Consider the following 23,644-nt stretch of genomic DNA (forward strand, 5'->3'; position numbering starts at 1 on the left):
GTCCGATTAGATTAAGCCCACAGACCAGACTTTGCTGGTGCCCCCACCCAAACCGTGCCTCCCTCGGACTAGAACCACCGCGCACTATAATTAATAACGGGGTTTCACAAATCCTATATTCCCTTAAGGTGTCGAAAATTAAAAATCTGCAAGTCGACCCTCCGTGGTGCTTTTCCACAACCCTGGGCGTCGCACTTAATTAAAGGCCTCGCCGCCGGAGAGAAGAGGAAGGGCGTGTCGCGGATACCCGCAAATACGCGCGCACGGTGAGCGGCGGCTGCGGGAAATCTGCCGGCGAAGGTAGGGAGGAGTGCGGAGGGGAGTTCTGTCACACTGATACTGAAAACCATTAAGACCGTAAAAGGCTCCGTTTGCTGCTAAATTAGACAAAGGGATTTGTGCATATGTATTCATCTTAATACAAAGATACTATGCTGATTGAATGGTGCGTCACAGAAGTATAGTCTGAACAACAAACTCTTGTTCAGACTCTTCTGAGACCGGCTATGAATAAAACGTATATTAGTTTCAAAGTATCGGCAAATAAGCTTTGAAACGGGAAAACATCAAACCGCCGGGAGATGATCGTATTGTGGTTAATTTACACAAATGTGCCACGTCAGGAAATAACTTTTGGTTGCTTTTTCGAAAGAAAAACGTTTTCCTATATCTTTAACACAAACAGGTGAATCACACGATTTAGGCCCTTTTGAGGAACAATGGAGGAGTCTGACATTGAGGGTGAGTAGCCTTATCTTACGGGCAGGTCTAAGTTAGTTCTTCCAACGCTTAAGCAAGTCAATTTTGATGTTAGTCGGATCTACCTTACCATACCATTCAAGATATCTTATAATAAAAAAAGTACTATAATCCAAATATTCTTCAGTGATTTTAAATATTACCGTAGTCGACATTTCACTACATTACCTTCTCGTTGATGTACCTCATAGACTGTACTTTTATCTAGGATGTTCTTTAATGCTGTTCCGGTAATCTCAGATGGTCCACAGACCGCAATGCCAAGGCAGTTCTAACAATTGCTTGCACAAATGTGCAATAGAAATGTTAACTGTTGTAATGTAAACGGTCTGTTTTACCATCCAGAACACCATTTGAATTTTAAGATTTGAAGCCTTAGGGCTTAGGAATTTAATTCAGTTTTTTTTCTGGCCTATAACTGCAAGAAACAATTGCCCTTAATACTGTTTGATGGGTACCGTTCTCCCTTATGCAAAAACGATGTAAAATGATCATTTATCAATGTCTGTCCATTTGCAAGATGGTGTATCAGTTAGGGCTACTTTTCTTGGCCCTATGTTTTAATAAGTCCTTACTTTGTATGTAAGCACTAACTAGTCTGAAAGGCTGCTGCTGCAGGCGTCATGGGTGGTCAGGCATCATGATGGAGTTGCTGATAGCCTCATAACGGTTGGCTGTCTTTCTAGAGGCGTCCCAGGCGCTAATCGAGGCAGCCAATGACCGAGACCCCATGGTCCAGGAGCAGGTCAGGAAGTCCATGCTGACACTTGGGAAGAGGAAACCTGACAGGGTCCTGCCCATATTCCAGAACTATCTGCTCAAACACCCCAAGGTTGTTCAACCTACTGCCTACGAATTGTGAATAGTTATGAAGATACATTTTTACAAAATATTATACAGTAGCTAAAACGAATAGTGGACAATTGCAGAAATTAGCTACAGTTTTCATGTTGGAGATCATTTATGCTGCTGGTGCTGCGTTTTTGTGATAGGTCTTTTTTTTTTTCTTTTCAGTTTAACGTTCTTGTAAAATAGTGTTACTAGTTTAATGTAGAATATGGTCTGATTTAACATTGTGCAGAGTTCTTTTTAATACCATACTTAAAAATCTGAAATTATTAAAGGGGCTTTTCTTGTTCAGAAGACCTGCACCTTTTGAAAAGCATTTTATAAATCGCAAAATCGTTAAAACTGTCATGGTTTCTCTCTCCAGTCCTGTGCATCGGCTCACATGCTCATGTTTCCGGCAGCTTCCGGTTGCACACCGAGTGGCCGTCCTGCAGACCATCGAGCTCATACTGTTGTCCAGGATTGATGAGATCGGCTGCCTCAGAGTTAAAAGCATCGTGTCTCTGGCCTCCGATGAAATGACCAGATCGAAGGTGATGCTGGTTGTTAAATGTGGCCTCAGAATCTGCGTTCCACACAAAGGAACGCAGGGATGTATTCATTAATCCGCCTGTAGACATCTGTAGAGAATCTCCCCTTACAAAAATCATGGTTTTTCTAATTATCTGCAGTACAGGATGTTACTGCATATTGTAAAATGTATTCCTACTCGGACTGTCATCCAATACCTCTCTAAAATTAATGTGAGACAAAAATATTACACATTCGTATCACAGAAAAGACGCTGCCATTGGTACCGTGTTAATAATGGAAATGTGGGGGCTCAGTTGGTGGCACGTTTTCCTCACACCCCCCCCCCCCCCCCCGGGGCTGAGGATCTGAATGCTGCCCCATGTCTGTTTGTGTACAGCTTGTATGTTTCCTGGGATAGGCTCCAGCCCCCCCCCCCCCCAACGAATCTGTACTGGAGAATTGGCTGATATATGTATGGATTCTACTACCAGGTCCAATGTTAATGCATATGCCCGTCTCTCTCTGACCAGGAAGTGGTTCCTGATTGGCAGCAGGCGGCTAGCAATATTCTGGTTGCCGTCGGCAATAAGCACATGGGTGACATCATGGAGGAGATGCTGAGCAAGTTCCAGCCGGGGGTGCTGCCGCACTTCTTCGTGGTGCAGACGCTGGCGAGACTCGCTCATTCCAACGGTGGGGCTGTTTCTGCTTCAACAGACGATGCCCCTGGAACAGTCATCTCCAAGCAATCCTCACTGCCATTTGCATAAATCTGCAGTATAAATGTAAACTAAGTGATTAGCACTTTCTTATTATCCAGAAAACCCATTTGAATCTTAGGATTTTAAGGCTTAGTAATCTTAACGCTTTTTCTGCTATGGAACAAACGCTGTTGATTTTTCTCGATAATGGTGCGCTTTACTTCTTTAAGCTAAAGAGAAACTTTAGCATTTAGCTTTATTTTCTTTTATCTGTTTGCAAGCTGTTGTGTGTGAAACTGCATTTAATTGTATAAAGGCGCTAATTAAGAGCGCTAACTGGTGCGAGTGTCACGTGACGGCCTCCGTGTTCCACCCTGCAGTCTACGGCATGGTGCCCTTCCTCAGCGCCATCCTCACCACCATGCTGCCCATGTTGGGCATGGCCAAGCAAGATAACATGAAGTGGGTCTTCTCCTTCGGTGAGTCCAGAGGTTCTGCAGAACATTTCTAAGCACGTCACTGGAGAAAAGGCACTGACAGCCCCCCCATCCCCCCTGCCGGCAGCTCTGTCCCGGTTCAGTGAGAGCATCGTGGAATACTTGGCCAACCTGGATAAGGCCCCAGACCCGACAGTGAGCAAGGCCACCTTCTCGGGCGAGATCTACGCTGCCTACGACATCCTCTTCTGCAATTGGCTACAGAGCCGGGAGTCCAAGGTTCATGAAATTGGTGGCACATGGGAACCAATTTCTTCTAATTGAATTCCTGCTCCTCAGTGGCTTCTTTCTTAGCTGGATGTCATGAGAGCTGGTCTGTCCTGCCAGCTGTATGCCATTAAGGAAGCAGACTGGTGGCATTTCTGACTTCACTGGCGAGATGAATTATACAATCTCCCTTTCTTGAGGTTGCATCAGGATGAGTTGTCACTGCCTAAGACGTGTTTGAGTTCAGCTCTCATGAGCGCCGTTGACTCATTTCCTGAAGGCCTCTAGCTCTCCTGACCTTCGTAGGCCGTTCTCGCCCTGGACAGGCTGCTCTCATTTTCTTTCCCGCATGTTCAAGGTGCGACTGACTGTGACCGAAGCTCTGGGAGCCATGACTCTACTGATGGCTCGGGATAAGCTGGAGGAACAGCTTCCCAAGCTGATTCCCGCCCTCTTGAACCTGTATAAGAAAACGCCTGATCACTATATAATCAGCAAGGTGAGTCTCTCCGCTCATCCCACCAGTGTATGCAGTCTGGAGTAGCAGGCCTCCCACTCTATTGATGTATGATTGGCCGCTTAGATACCAGTTTAACCCAGAACAGCATAGGGTCTTCTTGCTGATACATGGAGGGCATTTTACTGGAGCAGTTCAGGTCAAGTACCCGGCTTAAGGTATTACAGCAGGACGTCTTCTATGAGTTGCCCACAAGCCAGAAACCCTTAGGTTATGAGCAGATGCCTCTCTCTGCCGGACCGGTGCCTCTTCCGTGGTTCTGTCCTTGTCCGCCGGGCCGTCACCGCGGCCATGTTATCGACCCGCAGAGCCTGTGCCAGGTCCTGGACGCGGCTGCCAGCACGGACGGCCGGTTGCTGAGGGCCCTGGCTGACAGCCTGCTCCTCACCCTGCACCAGCAGGTAACGGTCAGTCCCCGGTGTGTAACGGTCATAGGTGTCCTGTGGTTTGACCTCAATTTTGAACACGGCTGTTTCCATGAGGAAGGTGCTGCTCGTTGAGCCAGATTTTAGCAGACTGATTAATCCTGTTTTTTTTTCCCCCACATGCTTCGTTGTGTAGATGGCTTTTGGCAAAAGAATTTAATGGGCTTTTATTGCAGCGTATATATAAGGTGGGATTAAAGCAATTTTATCTATATGTCTATCTGACTGTCTGAGCTAGCGATCTATCTCTGTCTATCTAATCTATTTATCATCATTTTAATGACAATATCTGTCATTGCTCATTAATAACATTGGTCTCTCCACTCTACTTGCAAGGTGTCTTTGCCAGTAGACTACAACAGCCCTGGAACGGTGAAAAACCACAACGAGATACTGAGGTGCTTCAGTATTTTGGGTAGGTGCTTTCATCTGCACTGTAACCCCTCCCATGATGAGAAGAGAACAGTGCGTGCATGCGTGTGTGTGTGTGTGTGTGTGTGTGTGTGTGTGTGTGTGTGTGTGTGTGTGTGTGTGTGTGTGTGTGTGAGGTGTTGTCAGACTGACATTTCAGTCTGAAACCCCATGTTACTTGCTTTTCCCGGCCCACTGCCTAATTGGAGCGCGGCCGCACCGCTAATCCCCAGCCGGCTAACGAGCCATTGTTTGCTTTCGGTTTTGCTCCCCTGGTGCCCTGCTTTTGGGCTTTTGAGGGCTTACATGCACCCTGCCTGGGCGCGGGCCTTTTCCGCGCCTCTGTACCTGACCGAAAAGGCCGATCGCTTGTCGGAAACCGGACCCCGTGTTGCGACTTCACGGGGATCTCTGCGGGTGTATAAGCGGTTTGGGAGCGAATGCCGTGAACGGAGACCCAAACAGAAACCCATTGTTTCCCACCACACACCCGCCCCCCCCCCCCCCCCCCAGCTGACACCTTCCCCGACCGCCTGGTTATCTTCGTGCTGCAGAGGCTTGAGAATGGCGGCGAGCGTAACCGCGTGGGCTCCCTGGCCGTGCTGAGACACCTCGTCAACACCTCCTGTAAGCCCCCAGGCCTCTGGGCCTCACAGTCCAGTAATACTGCTGATATCCACCCGGTATTGCATTTCCCCTGTATTTATTAGTACTGTGACCATTGTGTAACCTTATTTTTAACGTAGCTTCCATTATGGACACAAAAAAGGGGCTTATTGTCACCAGCCTGCGGCTGCCGCTACTCGACACCAGCAACAAGGTAAAGTCCCAAGAAGCAGATGTCTTTAGGGCTCATGGCGGAGGATGTTCGATATGGGTAGCGGGGGGGGGGGTTTACAAAGTCCTCTGACCTGATGTTCTGATTGATAAACGGCCTTTTGGAGGGAGGCATGGCAGGCAGGGAATCTAGGCCCCTTCCTGAAGGCATCACGCCCAGTGGTGGATTAACTTATCTGGGGCCCCAAGGTTGACATTGGCACGGACACTCAGGTGTTGCTGATTTAACTACCCGTTCCATTTCTCCTGAGGCGGGGCAGAGCCCTGATGTTTGCCAGGGCCCCAGGCTATAGCCTAGAACAGCCTGTGTATTATGCCACCCCAGTCTGTGTTGTGAAACGATAGATAAGCCTGAGATGATCTGAAACACTGCCCCCTACAGGTCAAGAAGAAAGTTGTCCAGGTGATCAGCGCCATAGCCCACCATGGATACCTGGAGTTGGAAGGCGGAGACATGCTACTGAGGTTTATGATGCTGCACTGTGCCCTTCCAGACGCCTGTCATGTACGTCTCCTCCTCTGCTGCCCCTTCTGGCCGTGTTATTGTTTTTCTCCCTCCGAGGTGCCACTTGGCATTTGTTTCACATCATGTTGCTTTTAAAGTAGTCAGCTTCCCTTCCCGCTGAGCTCCAGCGGTTGGAAGTCCACAGTCATCACACTTTTGGTGGGTGTGGCCTCAGCAGGGGCGGAGCCTGTCAGACCAAGAGGAGGTGACCAATGAGGCCCTCCGGAACATATGCGAGAAAACGCTGCACCTTCTCGCGACTACAGTGGGCCGCATGGAGGACGTGAGTCCCGCCCCTTTACGCCCCCTGCAGGAAATCACAATATAGCATCTTGCATTTGCGTTAACTGATTAGCACAGTGACTTAAGGTAGTGGTAATACTGTACTCTTTGTATATAAATACCATTTCTGGTCACTTAATAATATTACCTAAAGGTGCTCATATTCTGCAGTGTTTAACACTGTCTTCCCGTACCTGTTTCTGACAGTCCTAACAGAAAATGCACTGTAAAGTTTACCTTGTCTCGGTCCAGATGTGTCTTTTAAAGAAAAATGAGTTTCCCTTGTGGTGGGACAGGATTCTACCTCCCAAGCTACTTAAAGCGATATCTGCGATGCTTCCAACTTCACGGCCAAGCACAGCATGAATGTTCCTGCTTCCTCTTCGCCTTTGCTGGTTATTTTTCCTCTGTGGGTTCTGGCCCTTTCCTTCCGAAAAACAAAAACTGTTGACCAGAGCCGTCCATCATGTGACGGTTTTCCCATGCTCTCTTATCGCCACGGGAGACTGCTCTGATTGGCTGCGCTGCAGGTCAGCTGACGGGGCTGGCGGTGATGGGTGTCTCCCCCAGGTGCTGTGGCCTGCGTTGCTTCGCTACCTGACCCCGGTGCAGTACGCTGACGCCACCGTGCCCCTTTGCAGTAGCCTGGTCCTGCTGGGTAACAGGAAGCGGGTCACGGGGGACCCAGGCTACATCGTCGACTTCACCAAGCAAGGTGCCGTCCCACTCGTCTCCGTTTTTCTCTTTTGCAGTTAGTCTGTTAGGCTGATAGTTGGTCACTTAATCCTTTGCAGAAAGTAACGCTGACAATGTGTACTCTGTATATATCTGTGTGTATGGATATTTTCATACTTCCACGTGCCGGAAGTCTTCCTCCACTGCTTCCCTCTCTGGTTTTCCAGACAGTCTTCCCTCACCGTACAGCATCATGGTCAGGCTCTGGGTAAGTGGCTCACGAGTGCCCCCCCTTCAGCCAGCGCCGTTGGGGGCCCAGGGAGCCTCTCCTGAGCTATGGCCCTTTTGGACCCCCCTCCCAGGTCAACGCATCATACCCATTCCGGAGCCGTGGCCGGGGGGCACCTTCACTCAGACTGCTGGCAATCTTGGCCCCCAGTATCCAACCCAGTTTGGAAGAGCTCTGGACCACAGAGGTCCCCCTGCTCCTGAACCTCCTGGAAGGTGCGCGGAGTCAGGCTCAGGACACGGCCTGCTAAGCCATCGATCAGTGAATGGTGTTAAGGCACTGAAGTCCACAGTGAAATGAGAAATAACAATAAAAACAGCTTAGGGATTAAATATAAGATTAAGATTAAGAAGAACTTTATTTATCCCGAGGGAAATTCTTTTGTCATACACATGCTCAGTGCAGTAAGAGAGACAGAGATATACATACAATATAAGAAATAGGAATATATATATCTAAGAAAAAAGAAATACAATATATACAATAAGAATGTTAGTTTACAATAATATACAATAGGATAGTGCAAAATAATATCAAGTGGCTCTAAGTAGTAACGATGTATGTATCCTGAGAAAATAAATAGCTTATCTGTGGTGATTTTAAAGTGTCCTAATATTGTGCAGAATATGATGCATATGATAGCATATGATGGTGAGAAGAAAAACAAACATTGAGCTTGTTATCAGTCCTTGGGAAATCACTTACAGAGTGAGGAGGAGTTGTACAGTCTTATTGCCACCGGTACGAAGGATTTCCTGTGGCGGTCAGTTCTGCATTTAGAGGCAATCAGTCTTTTGCTGCGTGTGCTTCGCTGGTCCATCATGGAGACGTGCATGGGGTGAGAGGGGTTGTCCATAATACAAAGAATCTTTCTCAGCATTCTCCTCTCAGACACCTCTACCAAGTTCTCCATATACATATACAGCCCATCTCTTCAGCACCCAAAGGGTAGTAGAGTTTGTGAGACCCCCCCGGGGACCACTCTGACCCCGGTGTGTCTCTGTGTTGGTCTTCCAGAATCCACAGTGGACACACTAAACAGGAGGACATGGGAGCAGAGCCTTCTCAAGGTTAAACGTGTTGGTGTGGTGTTTGGTTTTGATGTTTGAGTCAACAGTAACTTGAGCAGCTGGATGGGTTTGTCGGTTGCAGCTACTGTCCAAAACGCTGGTGGCAGTCATGGACGCCGGGTGGTGCTGTCGGCTGGTCTCTGAGATGTCCCTATATTTGCCCACCTACAACGGCTCCCTGGACGAGAAGGTCGGTGACGGCCGCTGGATCAGACGGCCCGTTTTTCTGAAGAACGTCGCCTCCTTCACCCAACTTCACCTCCGTCGCTCCATCCTGATTTGGTCGTCGCGCTTTCCTCCGCTTAGAGCTTCCTGTACAAGTGCATGGGAGTGACCCTGCAGAGATGCTGTGACTCGGGGGTGGTGAAGGAGCAGCTGCGCATCATCCTGGCCACCGCGTGCCACAGCGAAGCCATCGAGAGAGAGGTGCCCCCACAGGCTCCTTGGCGCTGCCCCGGGTGTCGGCCTCGCTTATTCATTGGCCCGCTCGTCGAATTAGTTTTGAAAAGCGTGGATATCAATAATTTTTTTTTCCCTTTCCGCTTTTCAAGCTAGTGTTTCTGCAATAGTTTAATTTTTGTTTTAAGAATTCTTTTTAAGCCGTGAAAAGAGATGGCAGATGACAGTAAGGATAATGTAAATATATTGTTTGGGAACCCTAAACTCGCTCATATGTGCTGTTTGGGGTAATTGGTTTTGCAGGGAGTTGCGAAGGGAATCGGGCTCTGTGCCAGCAACCACCTCGATGATACTCTGGCCAAGCTGGATGATTTCGCGAGATCCGATGCCTTCAGGAAAGCCTCGGGAATACTTGGCCTGCTTAAAGTAAGTTCCGTATGGGTTTGTTTTCATCTGGAGGGAAAACAGGAGGAATGTCGTGTACGACCTCATGGCGGTTCACGTTTTGGTGGACTGCCATCTCCATCGCGATCATTATCCAGTCGAATTGTTGAATAGAATCGGGCTGATTTAAATTCCTTTTTTTGTTCATTTATCACCTTAGAAGGAAATGATAGCAAAGTAGCCAATCCCCATCCCGTAACTGTCATCGGTCTTCAAGATTTTATCCATCTAGCAGGTGGAAGGTCATAGCAACTAGGCCGCTTTCATTTCCTGACTTCTTAACATTGCGGAAATGTCAGCTTCTGTCCTTTAAATATCCAAATGAAATGTCAGTCACCTGCTATTAACCTATACGTGGGAACTTGCTGGTCCCAGGATAAGAATGATGGAGACGTTGAGAAGATGAAGAGTACGTTGATTCTGTCCTATGGCTACATCGCTCTCCACGCTCCCGAGGACAAGGTTCTGGGCCGAATCGACTCTCAGATCCTGCGAAATATCAGCAAACACTTCAGCACCAAGGTAACGCCATCGCTAAGCTCACTGTGACATCAGGGTAAGTCTGAAGGCCAGTGCACTAAGGATTCAGTGTGATGTTGCGTGTTGTACAGGGCCAAGGGGTCTATCAGGCCAAAAGACGATGGCAGCCCACCATCAGTCACAAAGCTACAGAGACCTTGAGGCCCTGATTTATGATGGTGTAGAATTTTTTTTCTCTCAGATATTTTCAGTAAAATAATCAAACCCAATAGTGCGTTTTTGGTGGCTTCAGACATGCTGTGAAGTCGTAATATTTTCCTAAATGGTAAGGTAAATAGTAAAAATGACTGTGGTTTAACATTATGCTTGAAAATCCAATTTTACTGTCCCTGGAACAGCGAGGCTGCTTTGGTTGGCTGCGTGCTGAATGACTTCACGTTGCAGAACCTGTGGTTTGGCCACACCGGGTTATGGACACACTGATCAGACAGTCCGTGCTGTCCTCCCAGGCCGAGCGCCATCAGATGCCGCTATTTTTACCCAGGGCTGTTTGGCGGAAACTTGCAGATCTGCTCTACCTACGAGCCACCGATTCTGTATGTGTCATGCTAGACCGTTAGTGAGCGCGACGTTAATGTAAGCGGGGTGTCTTAATCGGGCATCTCCAGAAAATCAAGTCGTACAGCCCCCACGTTGCGTTTCTGCTGCAGTGATCATCTGTGGCTTATATTACACTATAATGCTGTTAAGACCGTTTTAAATTCATTAGATTCATAAAGACCTCTGTTTTTTGTAAAAGTAAGTAGTTATGCAGTTTAGTGTTTATGACTGTAGGTATATATTAGAATTTTTTTAAATGGAGGATGTCAGTTTTAGGGGAAAAAATTCTCCTGATTCTTGTGTTGTGTTCAGGTACTAGGGATGAAAGTAGAGACCAAGGTAATGAAATCTGTTCCCCCCCCTTCTGTGTCAGCTGCACGGTGGCAGTGCTTTCAGTTTGTCCTCCCTGAGATGCTGTAAAACGCTCCAGTGCACCAGCTTTATGTTCAGCTTGGGCTTCCTGCAGGAACACTCATCACCACGCGTTACTCTGTGGAGAGCAAACATCTGACTCCTGTTATTCTTGGATGGGCGGTGAAGGCTGACCTGCAAGAGGCCAAGTCATGAAGGGAGGCATTTCCTAAAAACACTCTGGATTTAATTCACGGGTTCCCTGAAGTGTGCGTAGAGCTTTCAGCCTTGTATCTGAGCTTCACGCTCATGTTTCTGATCGGCTAAAGGAAGCACCTGAGCTCCATGTTTGTCACAATTCATTCAGTTCATTTTTTGAACATCTTTTTAAAACTCATTTTTCCATTGTAGTTTGCTAGAGATGTTTTTTCTTCCATGATACATGTATATATTGTACTAGTTATATGTGGATATCAGAGAATATGTAGCCTTGTTTATACGTTTGAAGCCTCACTGATTAGCTTTAGCTTTTATGTAAATCAGAGCGCTCCCCTCAGCCTTCCTATAAATACATGCCGCCACTATTTCCCAGAAGGCTTTAGGTCGTACTCTAAGCTCTCCTGCTCTTACCGTCCCATCGCTGAGGTCACGGTCATTTCTGCTGTGTCTGTCGTTCAGGGTCTGTGAATGTGTACGCAAATGCCCCACTTACGCTCTCAGCATGGCCAGCTTGAACACTACTGGCTGTTTTTCCCCTTACTAATCTTCCAAACGTCTTTGCGCATGAGTGTGTGATCCTTGAAAGTGAAGATGTTTTGTTTTTTGAGAGCAAAGACTCCGCATTTTGACTCCCATCAGGACCTGACCCTGAAGATCAGCCTGCTCCAGAGTGTAGGCCTCATCGCTCAGGCCATCGGTGCCTGCGTCCGAAGGCAGAACTACCTATTCGCCCGCAAGCAGGAGCTCGTGGGAGGCCTCATGGTCAGTGGTGCATGCTGGGATGTGCAGGGTGACTGCAAGCTGTGGCAACACATGTGTACTGCTTAACGGTAGTATAGGCCTTGTGTACGGTGGCCTACTAAGATTTTGTCATGCCTTCCGTTTTGAAGGACATCATCAAAGCAGAACCCGCCGACGTCCTGGTGACTTCCGTCCGTCATCTGGCCATGACGGCGTGTGCCAGCCTTGTGTATCCTTCCATGGGACGAGGGATGGAGCCACACCTATTTTTAAGTTGGGTGTTCTACCCTGGTCTGCGACCCTGTAAAACCTGCCCACCAATGGCTGGTGGGTTATGGGTGTCATGACCTCAGACCAGACAATTAGCAGTAAACTTTCACACAAACGGCGCTTTAGAAGTGGGCCCAGTGGCCTCCGTGGAGCTCGTAAAGACTCCCGTTAAAACTGAGCTGGATCCGCCACTCTTAGAGCCTCACCGAGGTTTATGTGGTTGGGAGGCATCCTCCTAACCAGCCGCCATGAGGAACGTCCAAGAACTGCGACTGCCTGGCCTTTGACTCACGGGCCCAGCAACTTAGACCCAGCGCTGACTGAGACTGAGACCTGCGGTGTGCTGCAGACCTGTTTGAACAGTGTGCTGGGGCTGCCCCCCCTCGAGGTTGTGGACCGGGGAGAGGAGGACGAGTCCCTGGACTTGCAACAAAGGCAGGTGAGGGTGGTATAGCTCATCTTTTTTAGCATAAAATCTTGTCTTGTCTTGTGTATGTTGGTTGTAATGACAGTAATGTCCACTAGAGGGAACTGTGGTACTGCATTGCACCACACCTGAATAGCAAACAGATGTCCTGATTTATGAATGACTGCAGTTTAATCTCTCGCTAATATAGGAGCAAATACTTCCAAATAAATCTGTTTATCCCCGTCTAGCTGTTTACTGTGCTTGCAATGCTGGCAGATAGCAGAGTCGTCATTGGCACGTGGAGGGTGGGGATAGGAATGAAATTAATCGGCTGCGTTGTCACCCAGGGCCTGTATGCGGAAACCTTCAGTGCTCTTGAGGACTTGCTGGGGAGATTACTCTCCCGAAATCTGACCCCGGATGGGCTGCAGAGCATCTTTAAGGTAGGAGGAGTGTGCCGGGGGAGGGGGTGCAGCGCTGCGTGTTCCTGGCACGAGAGCCCGGCGGGGGCTGCCAACCCCTCCTCGTCGGCCTGCCCACACAGCACCTGGAGGTCTGGATGGGGTCCGAGCTGGATCACGGGCGGGAGAGGGCCGTGCGGACGGCCACGCTGGTGCTGGACTCCTACCTGCATAACCTGGCTGTGAGGGTGGGTGTAACGGGGGTCCCGTAACGGGGGTGCCGTGCTGGGCGGCGGGGGCTGTTTCACCTGTAGTCCACCGGTCACGTGGTGCCGAGCTCTGTGAGGTGGCGCCCCCTTCTGTTCCTGTGTTCCAGCAGAAGACGACGACCTTCCACAACATCGGCGCCCTTCTGGGACGGCTGGTGCCCCGCTGCACAGACCGCTGCTCCGCGGTGAGCTGGGCCGCCGGAGAGGGCCTGCGCATCCTGTTGCGCATCCAGCTGCGATACGAGGGTGAGTTTCCCTCCCCCATCCTGCGAGGAGGGTGCGGTTGGGTCGCTGCCGTGTGTCCGACTGGCGGGGGCTAAACACCCCCCCTCCTGTTTTCTAGGGTTTCCCCCGGAACACAGAGACGCAGCGGTCGACAACCTGCCCACCCTGTATGAGGGGCTCCGGAACCCTGACCCTGCAGCTCTGTGCCAGACCTGCTCCCATCTGGCCGAGGTACCGGAGCGGGCGGGGGGAGCGGGCGGCGTAGCGGGCGGGGGAGCGGCCGGCCCACTGAGCAGGGCTCCTCCGCACCCTCCTCACCTCCCTTATCATCCTTCTCCACATCTTCCTTTTCATTCTCATCCTCCTCTTCCCTCTTCTCCACCTCCTCATCCTTCTCTTCCATCCTTTTCCTACTCTTCTTTCCCTATCTCCATCTGTCTCCTTCTGTCTTCTCACCCTCCTGCTCCCTATCCTTCTCCTTCTTCCCCTATCTCCACCTCCTCTCTACCTCCTCATCAGCATCTCCTCCTCCTCTCTACCACCTCACCATCCTCCTCCCCATCCTTCTCCTCTTCTTCCCCTATCCTGATCATCTTCTCCTCCTCCTCAGGCCTTCAGCAGGCGCCTTACTCCTCAGCAGGTCGGACCTCTGATCCTGGTCCTGACAGAGGGCTTGAGAGACCCTCAGCCAAGCTGCTGTCTTGTGTCCGGTGTGTTCCTGAACACGCTCCTCATGCACAGGGGAGGCCGTCTGCAAGACCTGGTAAGAGTCCCGCCCTGCTTTACTCTGCAAAATCCCCCAGCCAGCCGAATCTCCTCTTTAAGATCCCCCAGTCTCATCAGTAGACAAATGATTTTGTCTTTCCTAAACACACCACAAGGGGGTGCAGTTTCCCTAGAGTGTGTTACAAAGAGCAGAAGTTATACAATATCTGAATGGAGCCAACTCTTCTATGTTCCTATACAGTGGCCTGCTTTACTGCTTGCAGTGTAATCAGCATGGTTTAATGGCTTCCAGGCAGGGAGGCCTAGAGCGACAGGATAACTGTCTGTCAGTGGATGACACTGATTTGGCAGCCTGGCCGGCTCCTTATCACAGATTGTAAAGGCAGCTGTTATGACGTTTGCGGGCCTGCATTGGTAGGAGTGTTAACAAGGTCAATGTATACCGAGCAACCAAAGTGGTCAACAAGCACATCCATTACATTTTATGTTTAAATCTCATTTTCTAGTTATAAGGGTTACATTAAGGTTAATCCATGACAGAAAGCCTTACCTCTAAGTCAGGCTTATTGAATACCTACTGAATATCCTGGGGATGCAGTGTAGAGTCATGGCATTCAAAGTTTTGTTTAACGGGACCCCCTAGGACTGATATGTCCTGATTTCCCCTCACCTGCCCTTACCACACACACACACACAGATTTAATTATGTGTACATATAATGTGTACCTGCATATATCATATAATTTATTGCTAAAATTTGCAGTAAATTTCTGCCTCCACCTCAAACCCCCCACCCAGTTCTTCATTTCTTTTCCTCACTTATGCCCCCCCCCGAGCATGAGTCCTCTCATCTTATGAGGTTTAACGAAGTCTTGATTTTGTCCTCATCGCTGTCCTAGTCATGGCCTTTAATATTTGAAGACTTACCTCATGCAGACGGAGAAGCTGAAACGTAAGGGTCTTGTGTGGGTGGGGTCCTCTTCTAAATACTAGAACTCGTGGCCATAGGTGGAAATTAGCGGGAGAACATTTTAGACTGAATTTGAGGAAGCACTTCTTTACACAGCATGTAGTTAGAGTATGGAATAGTCTTCCTGCTAGTGTAGCGGAAGCTAAAACCCTGGATTCCTTTAAATCAGAGCTAGATAAGATTTTAACAACTCTGAGCTATTAGTTAAGTTCTCCCCAAATGAGCTTGATGGGCCGTTTGTAAATATCTTATGTTCACGGCCTAGGTTCCCGAGATCATGGGGGCACTGCACCTGGGCTTGCAGGCCATCTCCGAGGACCAGGTGAAGACGGCAGTGGCTCACTCCATCCTAACCCTGGCTTCCCAGCATCTGCAGGTCGTCATCGACACCCTTATCTCCTACCCCTTGCCCTATGACAGGTGGGTCCCTGGTCTCTGTGACTTATGTTTGCTCTCCTGCGTGAGACTCCGGCCGATATCACCCTCGCACGCTTGCATCACGTCCTTCCCCAAACTGCAGCAGAGGGAATCTCGATTTCCTGTTGCGCAATGCGCCCCGAGAGCCGTGCCTTTTCAGCCTGAGTGGTATTGACTGTGGGATTAACTCGTCTGATTAAAACGCTCCCCGCAGGACCGCGATCTGGGCCCGATGCTCAGACGCACGGCTTGTTTGCTTGGAGAAATCCACCGGCATGGAATCTTAGCGGGGGCTGCTTATGAGGGGAGTGAAACATGCCGCGTTTATCCGTGGGAGGCCAGGGGTGAAATTTGAACCGTATGCCGCATTTAGGTGGGAGAGCAGGGAGCTGGGTGTGGGAGGGATGATGCACAGGTGGCTGAAGTGCCAGAGCTACAGCCGTCTGTCTGCCGTGCCTGCAGCAGCACCTGTGACATGTGGATGGCGCTGGGTGGTCACTCCGCCCTGGCCGGTCACATTGTGGAGACCTTCACTGAGAGGCTAGTCGCCATGGTGCCCTACACGGAAAAGAGGGACCCAGCTTTGAGGATGGGGGCCACCAAAGTTGCCACCGTTCAGCCGCTGGCAGTGAGTAGCAGAGCCCCCCCCCCCCCCCCGCCCAGGCTGACGTGCCCCCTCTTCCAACTGACTGGCCCTGTGGCCTCTCTCCAGGTGACCTGCGCCTTGCGTGAGATAATGATGAACGGTCAGATCGAGGCTGCCGTCACAGAGCAGTTCCCGCGGCTCTTCGTCGCCCTTCTGGTGCGCATGGGCTCCAGCGTGGGAGTGCAGCTCCCCAAGGACATCTGTACTGGGGCCACCAGGCCAGAGAAGAGACCATCTGGAAAGGTGCTGGGTGCCTTCGACGTGTGCGGGTGAGGGCTGGCAATTACAGCTGCCGAAAGCAGACCGATCACCTGGTACAGTGTTCCCCAGACCGTCCACATTTTTGCTCCCTCCCTGCTGTTTACTGGGAAGTGGAAGGTAGCAAAAATATGGACTGTCTGGTGGTTTTCAAGGACGGGGTTGAGAAACACTGACCCTAGCACATGGGTCAGCTCATGCGCAGTCATCCCTCTGGCTGCAGGATGGCGCTAGAGGCAATGCAAATCCTGCTGGTGCGTGCCCAGCTGGATGAGGTGCTCAAGACCCTGGACCTGCAGGAAGGGTGGGCCAAGATGAAGGAGCCGCAGCAGTTCATCGACGGGATCGCCCTGCTGGCCAAGTGAGCGGAGCACCCCCCCCCCCCAGAGCAGCATGTGACCGCATGATGTCACAAGGACTTCCTGTAGTGTGACCCTGTGTTTTTGTTATCCTGAAAACACCACTGGTGATGTGAGTGTTTGCTGTAAGTTTTTCTGTGTCACCATGATTATATGGTACGGTAAGGGATTTTTTTTAAACTGGGACTCAAAACTAAAGCTGAGTGATAATACTTTGTGTTTGTGTTTGTGTGTGTGTGTGTGTGTGTGTGTGTGTGTGTGGGGCCCGTTCCCTGCAAAAGAGGACATGTGTGTGTTTAATCATGCCCCTTTAAGCCGGAGATAAAAGCTAAAAATAGGACTCGTTGAGTGTGTCAGGGCCGGCTCTGCCCCAAAACGGGCTCAGCCTTTGATGGAGGCCTTCTGTTCCCTGAACGCCGTGACCTGCAGCGTGTGACCGTGCAGGTGTCGCTTTCCCAGCGTCCTCGGACGCCCCGAGCTCCCGGCTACGACGACTCAGACGCCTATCAAAGGTGGCGCTCAATCAGGTGCCTCGCTTGGCTGGGTCTCCTGGCCCCCTTTTCAGTTTCCCCTGAACCAGCAGGGTCGCCGAAGCTTGCCGAGGGGTCGCCGCCGGGTCCTCGGCCGTCCGGCACTTCGCATTCCTGCGCTTGCTGAGTCGCTGCGCCTGCCTCTTGCGGCAACTCAAACAAACTCTGTTCACTCCTATGCCAAGCCTGCCCTGACCCGTGTGTGTACAGAGGCTAGGTTAAACACTGGGGAGGGAAGGAGAGCTGAAAGGCCTTTTGTTAATTTACCAGACGATACATCAAGCAGAGCATGGCTCGGTGGATAGCATTGTGGCATCCAGCCTTGCAGGTATTTGCTTGCTGTGTGTGTCCGTGGAGTTTCCGCATTCTCCTCGTTCTCCTCAGCCCAGACACATGCCAGAGAGGTGGACTGGTGTCCCTAAATCACCCCTGATTGTAGGACTGGTGATATCGCCGGTCTGGCGGTCGGCCCCCAGCTAATTCGTCTTCTGTCGTGCCCCAGGCAGGCCAGGGACCCTGCAAGTGGGTGAGCAGCCTAAAAGAAATCTGATGGATGAATATCTGGCTGAGATATGCAGAAGTTTCCGGGGAACAGGGAGTGTAGCTCTCCACATTGTGTTGTTAAATTAAGTTGAGAACTACTTTCCAGTTAGGTGCTGATATTAGCTGGACTTCGCTGGTGAACATTGATTGATGATTCACTTCCTGCTGGGGAAATGTGTGGATCCTCTGGTCCTCATACAGAACGCCTGGCAACCTGCTTCAAGGCCTGATTAAAAATTACTTTTTTGGGGGGGGGAAGTGTACATCTTTTAAGATAAGCTTCCAGTTTCAGTGTAGTTATAAAAAAAACTTTAATGGCCACAGAATCACATGTAGTCTGCAGAGCAGTATCGGCCCACAGTAAAAATGCTAAAATGGTCCCACAGAGAATTATGGGTAATGAGGGCAGCTGGCCCTGGGGCATTTCTATCTGCTCGTGGAGTATCAGGGAGGTTCCCCTTTATTTGAAAGAACCACAATGGCGGGAGAAAGAGAGATCATCTAGGGTTTTTTCTGTCCAAACCCAGTTCGCTGAAGATCTTCATGGACTCTGGGCAGCTCAGGTGGATGATGTTGATTCTTATTGGTGGTTATAAAGATGGCAAATTTGAGCTGGCCCTGAGCCAACGAGGTCGTCTGTAACTAAATTGGCATCTTGACGTCGTAAGACAATTTCAAACGTGTCTTGGGGTAGAGTGGAATCCTGAAAATGTGGTTTAATGACTCATCATAGGTCAGACTTTCTGAGATAGGAAAGGAATTAAAGCTAATTTAAATTGCAGCAGTGTTGTATCCTCATTAAAGTCCGAAGTGAGTGTAATTTCTTTCTTTTTCAATTTGCTGAGTTGTCCTCATACTGTTAAAAATTAAGGACTTAAGTAATTTTTCCCTGGCAACCACAAACTGAGTTATGTTTCTCATTGGCTATCTCCTCTCTTCAGTCGGCCCCCATTGGCTGAGAGTACATGGTAACCTACCCATATGTATTTTAGTGCCACTCTTCACTATTAACACCCAGCCAGACTGTATTTAGATCTCAGGTTTTTATTAGTACCTGTGTGTCCCCCTCACAGCGCCATGGCAACGCACGCAGGCCCCCGTCTCCCAGCCATCATCCAGCACCTGTATCCCACCCTCACCAGCATCTATGAGTGTCAGAGGACCACGGCGACAGCCTTCCTCTCAGAGGTGAAGGATGGTGATTGGTGGTACGGTGTCCGCGGCGACGTACCAGTCCGCGATATGCAGTATAGCACTGTAGCCAGTGAGCAGGGTGAGGTTCTCCTGCAGATCTGCTAGGAGATGTAGAATCTCCACCTCAGCAAGTGCAGTGCCAAGACGGGTGGTGTTTGGTGGCAAGGTAAATTAACAGGATGTCCTCACAAGCCGCAGATCAAGTCACAGGGTTGACATCACCGCCGTGCCAAGTGGTGATCTACATCCTGAACAACACCAATTAGTTTAACGATGAGACACAATTCACTGTACACAAGCTTTGACCTGTTCAAAATGATGAACCTTTTTTTTTTCCCTCTTTTTCATACACTATCCACTGATATCTGACCTGGGGTCAGATAGTCGGAGTGTTGTTCTTGACAGCAGCATCAGAATGTTGTTTTTTTTCCCCAGAATATGAAGTTCCTGGTGATGTCATCCATCTCTCCATCTAAACACTAGTCCCGGTCAGGGTCGCAGGGTGATGATGTCATGTTGTGGGTGACTGGGCGTGGCCACCACAGGGTTGCCCGCATGGCAGTGCCATCTTTGTGTCCTTTCACCCTCTTGGCCACAGCTGCTAAACCACCGGGTGGCGACGGAGATGATGATGACGGACTCGCTGATGAAGAGCATGATTGCGCGCCTGGCTGACCCCTGCGGTGCCGTGCGCATGCTGGCCATCAGAGGCCTGGGTAACATCGCCACTGGATCCCCAGAAAAGGTGACAACAAGTCCCAATAAATCCCTGACAAACCATTTCTGGTTACGGAAGCCAGATGCTAGTTCAGAGACTTCCTTATTGGAGCAGTAGCTGCATATAATCATGGTGGCTGTGTCCGAATTCAGGCACTGTATCCTTCGAAGGACACAGTTTTTTGAAGGTGCAATCTTTGTAGACTGTGGTCTTCGAAGGTCAAACGGAAAGAGTTGTCAAATGGGACGGTCTGGCCTTTGGATAATTTCCTAATTGCATCACCAGCTGTTCCCACCTTTTACCCTTGAGTCACGAAGCACTGCTCCTATTGCTTAGCCAGGACACGCCCACTTCACTTCTGTGCAGTGCATCCTGGGATATTTTGGGCTATGAAGGATCCATATGGTAAAAGGACGCATTTCTAGACTGCATTTGAAGGAGCCTTCGAAATGGGACAGCATTGTCGCACAGTCGTGATGTGTTTTGGTCTTCGAATACAGCCTTAGAAGGATTTCAGGAGAACGTAAGCACAGGGTCACACTACAGGAAGTCCTTGTGACATAATGTGGTCACGTGCTGCTCTACATTGCCCCCTAGGGGGGTGGGTGCTCCTCTCTCTTGGCCAGCAGGTTGACCCCCATCGACCCACTGCAGTAGACCTCCAGACAGTCTATATATTTGCTCCCTTCCAGCCCCTAGCACACCTGAACCAAACAATCAAGAGCGAACTAAGCAATCAAGAACATCAAATACCTGGGACAGGTGTGCTGGGAGTTGAGGACACTGCCTTACTGGTGCCAGATGAAACCACCATCCTCTTCTAGACTTTCCCCCATAATCATAATTTGCAAAGTGTCTGTATTCATATCATCATCCAAGAACACTGCCGTATCATCAGGTATCCATGGTAAAAACTGCATTTGATCAGTGTCCATCATATTTGCCATGTTGACCCCTGGGTATCATTAGAATGTTTTCCTAGCAAGAATATTTGAATTATGAGGTTCTGTCCCAAATATCTTGAAACTCTGGTGGAAAATAATACATTTAAAAACTGAAACTAAGTGAAGTTTCTATTCCTGCCTGTCAAAGCAAACTCAGTGTCCTCCACTAAACCGCCGGCCAGGTCATCAAGTATGCCATGGAGCTGCTGGCTGCCTTGAGCTCCGGGATGGAGGAGAGCGACGACCCTTCCAAGCGCATCGCTCTGGAAGCCATGTCGGGCCTCTCCAAAGTGCTGCTCCACCTGAACAAGAACGCTGTGCGGATGCTTTTAGTCTACATCTTGATGAAGATCAAGCCCTTCCTGGAAAGTGTGAGATGACTTTGAGTTGCCGTTTTTAAGTTCTTGAGATGTTGAAGTTAGCCGTGAGAGAAAATGATGGCCCTGGCTTGATTCTGCTCCCTGTTTCGACAGGAATACGATACTGTCCGTTGTGCTGCTGTACTGCTTTTGGGAAATCTGTCAAAGTTTGGGTCAGGAGAGCCAGTCTTCAGAGACCAGATCCACAATGTGCTTATGAGTTTACTCCTACACCTCAGTGACCCGAGCCCAGACGTAGTCAAGGTGAGTGGAGAGAGGCACACAGTTCGACAGGCAAACCAGCTGCATTTTAGACACGGAATCTTTCTTAGTACCGTTCAAATACCATATTTACTGTTTTATTTTAGCTGGTTTTTCTGTGTATTCCTACAGGATTTCTGTGTGACTGTGAGATTCTGAAATATTGTCAAGTGAGGCTTCTGATCTGTAGCCCTGTAAATTGTCGTCTCATTCTCAAAAGCAAAAGCCGTGTTCATCTGACAGTGGTAACCAAAAACAGTAGGTTAGCTAGTTATCCATAAAATGAACCAGACATTGACCGTGTGGGTGCATCTCCAGGCCTGTAAGTTGACTCTGCAAGAATGTGTGCCACTACTGGGCTCCAAGCTGATCGCCACCATGTTCCAGAACCATCTGTATGAAGACCGCAACTTGCACTACGGCGAGTTCATCAACGACCTCATGAAATACATAGTAAGCTAATGCTAATGTTCCTATATTGTAAGAGTGGCCATTTTGGAATGATGGCCATAGCCAACATCCATGTTGTAGATTCAGGATTTCCCTGGCATGCTGAACTTCTACCATACCACCATCCTTCAGTTCTTCAAGAGCACCTGGACGCAGGTTCGAGCCAGTGCTGCCATGTTCACCGGTAAGATTGCCGTCACATTTGACCAATCCGTGAACACCCCCCTCACCCCCCCCCCCTCCCTTATCTCCTCTAGTGTCACGCTGACACTCTTCATGAAGAGTCCTCGCACGGTCTAGACCCGCTGATCTTTGCGTGGAAAAAAAATCATCCATGTGAACTTAAGACTTTACTGCTTGATTATCATTTTATGGCGGGTGAACTTTGTCAATCTGCGGGCTTCTGCCATGTGGGCGGGCGGCTGCTAATCTTTTCGTACTCTGGGACGGCGGCGGCGATGACTGACTGTAATCTTCGCTTGTATTGCACTGCTAGTCCCCCGCAATTACATTTGCGTCTGTAGCTAACTGTGTTTTGTGGCAATTGCCAGGATTCCTCCTGGGAAATCTTCCAAGGGAGTTCTACCCTCACATGAACATTGGGAATATAATCAATGGTAGGTATTCCTGTGTTCCTGGCTGGTGTCCTCCCTGCGGTGTCCAGATCCATTTCATCGTAGCTGATGCTTATATTAGCGGGATCCAAGGGATGCTTCCTTAAATCAGCAGCACCGAATTCTGTAGGGATCACACGGGGGAGCATGTGACTTGCAGAAGCGCAGGCTCCATGTGGGTCAGTACCGGGTCGGCAGATTCACACTCAGACGCATTGCATTTTGCTGAGGAAGAGGCTGCCTGGTGCCTGTTCCCTGCAGGGCTGAGGATCACTGCCCAGCCATGTTCTCCCCTCCCAGGTCTCATCCAGCTGCTCGGGGATCCCGACCCCACGGTCCGGGCAAAGGCAGCCGAGGCCATGGGTCACTTTCGTCACTTTCACCCAGCGTCTGGCTCCGGATCGCTGAAGGAGCTGGACGTGTCGGCCTGAAAGCGAGCGTACCTGTGCTGCTATCGCGGTGCCTCTGCGGATTTAGGCCAAGACCAGCAGGGGTCCAACTCTCCCAGGTTCCCCTCAAACTGTGTCCTCATTTCATCTCTAAGGATCTGTGTTGGAATCCGTAACGTTTTTTTTTTCCGTGCCGCTGGTTTCCTGGTAACCCCACTACTTTTATAGCTGCGTGGTTGAATGTATGTTCAGATGCTAATAATCTCGCCCTCGATTCTGTCCTCACTACTGCCTCGAGTTTCTGCTGTAATAAACTGAGAACGAGTTTGGCCAACTGGACGACTTGATACTGGGTAATATCTGAGAGACAGGATGGGGTAAACATGCAGAGTTAGCCTCTGTCACATGTCCAGACTGAGTGGGGGGATGCAGCCATGCGTCTATGGACTGCTGTGCTGGAGGCTTGTCGCAGGGCAAGGTGGAGCACTCCTGGCATGTGTGCCAAGGGTGCGAATGCTCACCCCGCTAACCTCTCCAGGCTGCTTATCAGGTTTAATTATTAATCTCCATGATTTATCTGTGCTATAGATGTGATTATTTTGTGAGGAGTCAGCCTGACCCCAACTTTGATCGTATTATCTGCGAAGATGGGACTTATGACTGTACCACCGAGATCTTCGCTATAAATTCTGAATTTCGTAACATCCAGGTCTCTCCCTTGAATTATTTTCTTTGGGTGTCTTAGCTATTTGAAGGTTAATACTCGACATACAAGGTAGCACTGAAAATCTGACCCTCATGGTGATGTTGGTCTGTTCTGCAGGTTATTGGGGTCTCAAATCACTGCTCTCGTTAACTGGGTGTGAGGCAAAAGACAGTTACACCCCCCCCCCCCCTTTCTGGTGGTGGATTGTGCAGCAC

The 23,644-nt window shown here is 49.7% G+C and overlaps 1 protein-coding gene across 10 annotated transcripts; it reads left to right on the forward strand.

Annotated features, from left to right (window-relative positions):
* The first annotated feature begins 29 nt into the window (after positions 1 to 29).
* LOC111843947 (maestro heat-like repeat-containing protein family member 1) lies at positions 30 to 23,427 on the forward strand. Of its 10 annotated transcripts, none has more exons than XM_072706116.1 (43): positions 30 to 300; positions 686 to 741; positions 1,446 to 1,591; positions 2,010 to 2,141; positions 2,652 to 2,814; positions 3,203 to 3,301; positions 3,387 to 3,538; positions 3,885 to 4,025; positions 4,352 to 4,444; positions 4,805 to 4,883; positions 5,393 to 5,506; positions 5,626 to 5,699; positions 6,099 to 6,221; positions 6,397 to 6,504; positions 7,074 to 7,218; positions 7,406 to 7,446; positions 7,541 to 7,682; positions 8,485 to 8,537; positions 8,620 to 8,727; positions 8,844 to 8,963; positions 9,240 to 9,362; positions 9,756 to 9,902; positions 10,773 to 10,799; positions 11,670 to 11,792; positions 11,921 to 12,000; positions 12,342 to 12,480; positions 12,798 to 12,893; positions 12,995 to 13,099; positions 13,228 to 13,366; positions 13,464 to 13,576; positions 13,956 to 14,108; positions 15,307 to 15,461; positions 15,921 to 16,086; positions 16,171 to 16,373; positions 16,586 to 16,723; positions 18,868 to 18,982; positions 19,587 to 19,733; positions 20,833 to 21,021; positions 21,124 to 21,273; positions 21,589 to 21,723; positions 21,802 to 21,904; positions 22,272 to 22,337; positions 22,635 to 23,427. In XM_072706116.1, the coding sequence occupies exons 2-43, from the start codon at positions 720 to 722 to the stop codon at positions 22,763 to 22,765; spliced, it is 4,998 nt and encodes a 1,665-aa protein (XP_072562217.1). In that variant the 5' UTR covers positions 30 to 300; positions 686 to 719; the 3' UTR covers positions 22,766 to 23,427. The 10 variants fall into 10 exon arrangements, with proteins under 10 accessions (XP_072562217.1, XP_072562218.1, XP_072562211.1 ...); XM_072706117.1 differs by having other exon boundaries at positions 13,231 to 13,366; XM_072706110.1 differs by having other exon boundaries at positions 7,541 to 7,616; positions 8,359 to 8,537.
* Positions 23,428 to 23,644: the final 217 nt, after the last annotated feature.

Source organism: Paramormyrops kingsleyae, chromosome 23 (genome assembly GCF_048594095.1).
Source record: "Paramormyrops kingsleyae isolate MSU_618 chromosome 23, PKINGS_0.4, whole genome shotgun sequence".
Taxonomy (NCBI): domain Eukaryota; kingdom Metazoa; phylum Chordata; class Actinopteri; order Osteoglossiformes; family Mormyridae; genus Paramormyrops; species Paramormyrops kingsleyae.